Source organism: Tupaia chinensis, unplaced genomic scaffold (assembly GCF_000334495.1).
Source record: "Tupaia chinensis unplaced genomic scaffold, TupChi_1.0 Scaffold000544_1, whole genome shotgun sequence".
NCBI lineage: Eukaryota > Metazoa > Chordata > Mammalia > Scandentia > Tupaiidae > Tupaia > Tupaia belangeri.
In genome coordinates this window covers 3,576,964-3,584,876 of record NW_006160056.1, presented here as the reverse complement: position 1 = coordinate 3,584,876, position 7,913 = coordinate 3,576,964, and the positions used below count along the sequence as shown (strand labels likewise).

At 40.6% G+C, this 7,913-nt stretch overlaps 1 protein-coding gene across 1 annotated transcript in view; it reads right to left on the bottom strand.

Annotated features, from left to right (window-relative positions):
• SDHAF3 (succinate dehydrogenase complex assembly factor 3) overlaps positions 1-7,180 on the bottom strand; it is an 81,255-nt gene extending 74,075 nt beyond the window's left edge. Inside the window, exon 1 of the mRNA XM_006157506.3 lies at positions 6,955-7,180. Coding sequence (XP_006157568.1) covers positions 6,955-7,128 — 174 coding nt within the window. The 5' untranslated portion in view covers positions 7,129-7,180. The remainder of the gene's footprint in view (positions 1-6,954) is intronic.
• Positions 7,181-7,913: the final 733 nt, after the last annotated feature.

Here is a 7,913-nt window from a genome sequence, read left to right as displayed (position 1 = left end):
CAGGAAATTACACAAAGTATATAGTGATATTAGTATTTATGAAACACTGGGGCCAGCAGGTAGCAGGCTGGTGAAGGGGCTGGACTCCCACATGGCTGGTCAAGGTTCAAGTCTCAGACCTGGCAGCTTAAAAAAAATCACACTGCGCACATGTGTGTGCACACCCAAAATCCCAAGAGAAGAATGGAGATGGGATTACAGAATGGCCATCACCCTGGTGGATGCTTTCTCACTTTTCCTGTCTTTCTCTGTCTCTGTCTGTCTCTCTCTCTCTTCCTCAAGCATACGCACCCTATAGCAAAAACCTAACAAACAAACAAACAAAAAGTACTTAAGAAACATGAAAGAAGTCCCAAAGGGCAAAATCATAAAATATATTTATAAGATACTGTTATCTGATACATTGGATGCAGCTAGATGAATACCTTTAGAAAACAAGATTGGCAACAAAAATATTTAGTATATCCAACCACATTTTTAAAATGACATTTATTGACTTCTTATGATTACTAAAATAACATGATCTTTGCAGAGTATTTGAAAAATATGAAATACAAAGATGAAAAATTATAATCATTCTTAATCTTCTCACCCAAAGATAAGCACTATTTACATTTAATGATATAATGTGCAGTTTTCATTAATTCTTCTGAAACATTTCTAAGAGCTGCACACTAACTCATTCATCATATGGCTATGACATAATTTCATTCTATCTCTGGATATCTACACAGCTTTAAATTCCACATTTACTATATACATGGCACACAGCAATTAACATCTTTGTACAGAAATCACAAAATGACCTACTAGAATACCTTTGCCCATTCTTTCATTAAGGCTGTTTTTCCTATCAAACTAAGTAAGTTCTTTTTCATATTAACACTATTAATTATACATTAATCCCAAATATTGTTTGTCAGAAAAGTCACGGTGCATTTTTCCATAGAAAAACATAGGAAAAAATATATCATGACTTTTCTGGCAACCCAATATATTCTATTTGCCTTTTTATTATAACAATTTTTTAAGTTCAGAAGTTATTAATTTTATGTTACGTGTCACTCACTGACTTCAAGGAGGAATAAAATATACAATATTTTTATATCCATTTTAATGCTATTAATACATAAGCCTAAAACAAAGAGAAAGCCATCCCATAATTTACCTCATCTTATAATCATCTCTTTGAGGTACAAGAAATCTTTTTGGTACATGTACACTTTTTGGAACAAAATATTATTTCCTGTACTGGGACAATTAAAGCCCAAAGAAACCTTTCAAAAAAATTACACAGATGGGACCAGCAGTTAGCATAATGGCTATGTCGCTGGACTCCCACATAGTCAACCACGGTTCGAGTCCCAGACCCAGTGGTTTAAACTCATGCCGGGCGCGTGTGCGTGCATGCTGGAGATCTCAAGAGGAGAATGGAGGAGAAGGGATTGCGGCATGGCCATCTCCCCTGGGGGGGGTGATTTCTCGTTTTCTGTCTCTCTCTCTCTCTGTCTTTCTGGCGAGCACACGCACCCTATAACAAAAACTTCTCCAAAAAAAAGAAAAAAAAAATTACACAGACAGGGGCCAGCAGGTGGTGATGTGGTTAAGGCACTGGCCTCCCACAAGGCCAATCAGCTTGAATCCTGGCCCCAACAGCTGAAAAATCACACCAGGAGTGTCTGTATGTGTGCCCCAAATCCCAGGAGAGTGGAGAAGAATAGATTATAGTGTGGCTATCCCCCTGGCAAGGTGATTTCTCAGCTTCCCTGTCTCTGGAAAGTACATGTGCCCTATGGCTAAGACTAAATAAATAAATAATACTACATAGAAAAAAAAAAAAAGCCTTATTAATAAAACATTGTAACAGTTATAGCCCAGCAACTTTATTTTAATTATTGAAAAAAATTTTGAAATAGAAATGTGAGGTATTATTATTATTATTAGCACCTTGGGCTAATAAACATAAAAATAGAGACCAGCAGTTGGTGTAATGGCTATGTCACTGGATTCCCATGCAGTTGACCGTAGTCCGAGTCCCAGACCCAGTGGCTTAAATTTAGACCAGGCATGTGTGCTTGCATGCCAAGATCCTGAGAAGAGAATGGAGGAGAAGGGATTGTGGTGTGGTTATCCCCCCTGGGGGGGGGGGGGGGTTTTTTGTGGTTATCCCCCCTGGGGGGGGGGGAGATTTCTCGCTTTCTGTGTCTCTGTCTCTGTCTTTCTAGAGAGCACATTTGCCCTGTTATAAAAACCTCTCCAAAAAAAAAACCACAAAAAATAAAAATAAATTATTACTTTAATCATTTAAACAATTGTGTATAAGACATTATGTTGAAGGTATAGAAGATAAAAAAGTGATTAAGAAGTTTACCTTACCCTTAGGAAAACTATAAAAAAATAAGGGAAATAGACATGTAAATTGTAGCAAACAAACAACATATAAGGAAAATGTCAGACTGTAAAAGTTTAGTAGTTTTCTGGAAATATTAATTTCCAAAATCTTAGACTTGCATGAGGTAAAAGCACAAGATTTTGTCCCATCTAGCTGTATGATACCAAACAACTTATTTTACAGAATAAACAATATAACTGAGGGGGACCCAAGTGAGCCATTCATTCTTGGTAGAGGTATCCCCCACACATAAAACCCATACTAAACAGAGAGGTAATTCATTCCTTTTCTTCCACAAGCTAAACTATCAATTACAAATCAGGTTGTTCAAAAGCAACAAAACGAGATCCCAAGTTAGTTAAGAGAGGCATGCAATTATAAAAACTAGCAAAATACCCCTCCATCCCTAATTATACTAAGTTAAGGAAACTCTAAATATAGGTGACATGCAACTTAATCATATATTTTTATCTAGCCAATCCACTTCAAAGTCATAAAAAGATAGCCCATGTGAGTTACAAATAGATGGCTACATAAAACCTGAAGCATTTCCTCCTCTGGAAAACAAATGCAACAAAGTAAAACAAAAGAGCAAATGTTATATTATGATATCTAGACTATTACACAAGTTTAAAGAAGTAAACATAATCAAGAAAAAAAACATATGTATTCATGTTTCTCCGAAGAAGTTAGGAACAACTAAATCCAGGTTTTAAAAGAACAAAATAGTTTTTTACTGTGCATCGTGTACCTTCATTCTCTTAACTCCTAAACATTAGGGTTATCTGACCACCTTCCCCTGCATTATACACACTTCCATCCACACCACTGGACCACCAATTACAGATAACAACTTTGAAATCTCTATATCCAGCCATAATCTAATTCCTCCTTGAGTATCACGCAAATGCGTATTTCAGAGCATCTCCACTTCACTGTCCCACCAACATGTTTAACACAAAATACAGCAAACTATACTCATTCCTCATCTACTAGAAACCTGTTCTGGTTATTGTTGTCATCTTCCAAAACCTTGGAGGAATCCATTCCGTACCCCATACCCAATCCATTCCAGACAGACACAGTTTCATAGTATAATTGTCTATTCTACTTGATCAAACTTTAAACACTGTAAAAGTGAAATATATTTGTTATTCATTTTTATGTCCCACCCATACCTAGCCACCAACTAATCCTGTATCAGTCACCATGCTGAGTCCCTAATTCCACCTTTCATCTCTACTGTCCATCCTCAGCACCACTGCACTGATCAGGCATATATGAGAGAGCTTCAACACAGTGGAAAAAATGGGTTGAAGCACAAGCTTATTTTGGTGCAGAAAAATTTTGAAACCCATAGGTTTTCTTTAATAATACGATTTTCCGTGAACTTTTTGAATACCCCGCATACTTATTTAGAATTACTACATCAAGGGGCCAGCAGATGGAGTAATGGTTATGTCACTGGACTCCCATGTAATCAACCCCAGTTCGAGCCCAGGACCCAGGGGCCTAAAACTCACGCTCAGTGCGTGTATTCCTAAAATCTCGAGAGGAGAATGAAGGGACTGTGGTGTGGCCATTCCCCCTAGGGGGTGATTTTTCACTTTCTATCTGGCAAGCACATGTACTCAGTAGTAAAATTCTCTCTAAAAGAAAAAAACAGAACTGTTACATCAATCTCCTACAGTTCTATCTTCAACCTGGTTTTTGCTATAGGGCATGTGCACTCGCCAGACAGACAGACAGAGAGACAGAAAGCGAGAAATCACCCCCCAGGGGGGATGGCCATGCCACAATCCCTTCTCCTCCATTCTCCTCTCAGGATCCTGGGCACACACACACATGCGCCTGGCGTGAGTTTAAGCCACCGGGTCCGGGACTCGACCCACAGTCGACTACATGGGAGTCCAGCCATTACGTTAACTGCTGGTCCCCATTTGTTATTCACTTTTATGTTCCAACAATACCTAGCTCAATTCCTGGTAATAATGATCAATAACTATTTGTAGAATGTTTAAGCCTTTTTGCTTTTTTCTAGGAACAGAACTTCTATAAATGCTTTACAACAAAGCAAAGCAGCTGCTTAGAAAAACCAACAGAAATCAGGCAAGAAGTCAACTGACAAATGAAGGGGGCAGAAAAAGGAAAATTAAACACATGAAGTCACTTCAAAGGCACTCCTGAGAGAATACTGTTTTTCGCTCAGGCTCCCTCATCAGTGTGTTTTACTTATCATTTCATCTTCAATGCTCATTCTGTTTTCCTAGGAAACAAGTTTTAGGCAGAGTATAAAATAGAAGCCATTATCTAAATCAGTTATTCTTCCAAAATGGGCAGTTAAAACTTTAAAAGGCTATAAATTGCAATCCCACTTCTCATAGTTGCTTCCTAAAGTTTGGCAGTGAGATTACAAAGGATATTTTATCAGTTATCAGTCTCCCTAACATCGCTTCCTAAATTTACTTTCTTTTCTCTTATAGTAAGAAATGATATGTTCCCTACTTACTCTGCAATATGCACTTACATTTTATCCTTGAGATGAAAGTTTCCTTCCATCTCCTCTCAAGTGGTCCTTGAACAGAAACCTCCTCAGCTTAATTCGCTCTACTATCTGCCAGTTCCCCGTGATCACAAATGGAGGTGATGAGAGAACGCTCAGTAGTAAAAATGCAATGCCCCCCGCATTGGAAGGTTCCAGGTTCACCTTGGGAAGCCTCCCTGAGTAGGCTAGGCTTTCACGTACACATGATCTAGGGGCTGACTAAGGGTGGATCAATCGGCGTTGAGATGCTGTTGAGAACTGCCTCTCACTCATCCATGGAAGAAATAAGAATTGAAGAAGAGAAAGAGAACTATCTTCCCATACTAGACCTCTAGCACACCTGATTCTTCTTCCTTATTTTTCTCTGGTGGTGCCAGTACACAACCTTGCCCAATGATGTAAAACCAACTCAGAATTCATTCAAGTCCACACTTGATTTTACAAGCATGTGAAAGAATCTGAGTCCAAACTCCACATAGTATGAGTTAAAAATCCACAAGTGTTCTCTGAATAACCTTGATAAAAACATAAACATCAGGCTAGTTACACTCTCCAACACCACGTGCCAAGTTTCTAATCACCATTAATCAAACAACATGCAAGTGCATGCTAAACCTAAGTAGCATGCAGCATAACATAAACGGAACATGTGGGGGACAAAAGACTTGGAAGGCTAAAGGACATCACTCTCTAGCACCAGTCCCCTACCATAGGGTGCGTGCATGTGCCAAAGAGAGACAGTGAGGTGGAAGTGAGAAATCACCGGGAGAATGGCCATTCTGCAACCCCTTCTCCATTCTTTTTCTGGGATCTTGAGCACAGTGTGTGTGTGTGTGTGTGTGTGTGTTAAGAACTATTAATTTAATGTTGTTATTATTCTTCAATTTGACCAGAGAGAGACAGAGAGACAGAGAGGGAGAGAAGGAGGGTGAGAAAGCAAGCTGCCAAGCCCAGGAGTGGAACCATAGTCCACCATGTGGGAATCCAGCACCCCAACCACCACACTATTCTTGGCCCCGAATTTAAACTTACTCAGCTCCAATTCATTAACTACAGGCCCTGGTCCTAAGGAATACTCTCTTACTTCATTCCAAAAAATAAGAAATACGCAAGAACCACAACGAAAAAAGGGACAGCTCTTCCCTATAGAAGTGTTCCAACTAAGGATTCATACTAAAGGAGGGAAATAGACAATCACAACCAGAACACAATGCACAATCCATCAGTGAATACTAAAATCATCTGGCAAAGTTTGAAAACAGGGTATCTGCACAATATTAGAGTACTCATCCAAAAATGTATCAATTTTGAAATGTAAAAAAGTAACTTACAGTGGAGACACAGTGGCTGTGTCTCATTACCAGCCAGTTGACCACACCACCAATATTAAGTCAGAATTCCCAGAAAAAACAACTTTGGCCTGATTTAACTACGACCAGCATTTTTCTCCTTCAACACTTGCAATTCCCACACAGTCTTTTTAAAATTACCTGCTTTCTGCTATCAGTCAAGGGAGAAAATAACTGACTCAAGCAAGAGCTCTGAGATTATAAAAATAATAATAAACTAAGTCTGAAAACGAAGTAATAAAAGATCCATTAATCTATTAATGCAGCGCTGGCTACTTCCAAGGCACTAAAAGGACAAAAAGCTGATGAGCAATTTGAGCACTCGTCGGTGGCTCATTCAGCTTGTGACTCCCTATACCCACCCTGCAGCGCCGAGAATCTGCAGGAACTCAGAAAGCTGGACTGAATTGGAGACGCTGTCATAACGGGATCTGCTCGAGGGGAGGCACCCCTGGGACCAACTCAGGGAACTTGGGATGCAACTTTGGGAAAACTTGTCAGAACGGCTTTAAAGCTGTTTAATGCAAACAAACCAAGCAGCTGCTCTGTTTGATTCTACACGGGGTACTGGGAACGAGCTGAAATTGGCGGTCTTTAAAAAAGACAAACTGGGACACCAATGAGGAACCCCAAAAGACTAGGGCAAAGAAGAGGGGGGCATCACTTGCCTCCCATTCCTGCAAGAAACGCTGGGCCTCGTCAGAACCAACGGTCTTATGTCTCCTAAATTCATCTTTCACGTACTGGTCGCCCAGGGCTTTGAGGTCCGGGGGCAAAACGCGGTGCAACTGCAAGATTCGTCTATACAAGGTCCGGACACGAGCAATGTGACGCCCCGGCATCGCGCGGCCGCTGGACTGCTAACTGCGCCTGCGCAAAAGGAGGGCAGTCGCGTACCGGCGAATCGGAAAGTGGGCGGAAGAGAACGCGCGACATTTATCCGGTTTGGTCCTCTCATGAATCTGGTCCTTCCGGAAATCCGAGATCTGATGCGGACGGAAAACTGGCCGGCACTTCTCTTGGATGGGCGTGGCCTTCGCGGAGTTGCGCCTGCGCATTGCTGTGTCTTAACCCGTGCTGTGTCCCAGGCAGTAAACTTTTGACTTGTCACCTCTTCGTCCAGCACTAGTATTTTTTTTTTCCTATTCGTCTTCATTCCTTCCTGAGTATTAAAGATCTGAGAAAGCATTCGTCTCAAAGGCGCCTTCAGGAAGCTTCCCATGGTTAGCCCAAGCTACTTGAGGGATTTTACAGTATCCCTGCAAACTGTGTAAGGATCAGAGTAGGATAACTACTATCTTTTTATCAGCAAGCCCACCAAGCCACGCGCTTGGCACTGTGGCGTGCTCCCACTTTGTACCCCGAAATCCTGAGCCATCAGGCTTTACTACCCCAAGTACGTTGGTTACAGAATAATCACTGGGGAGAGTTTTAAATGTCTTGCTTCCAGAGCCATAATCATGGAGATTCTGATTAAATAATCGGAACTGAATAGGAGGAATCTAGACGTTGACAAAGCTCTACTTTTTGCATAGGTGTTGAATGCATGACTTCTTTCTAAAGTTGGCATTTCCTTGTCCTGGCTGTTCTCCATCACAAACTGTATCTAAATAAGGCAAAATTCTCA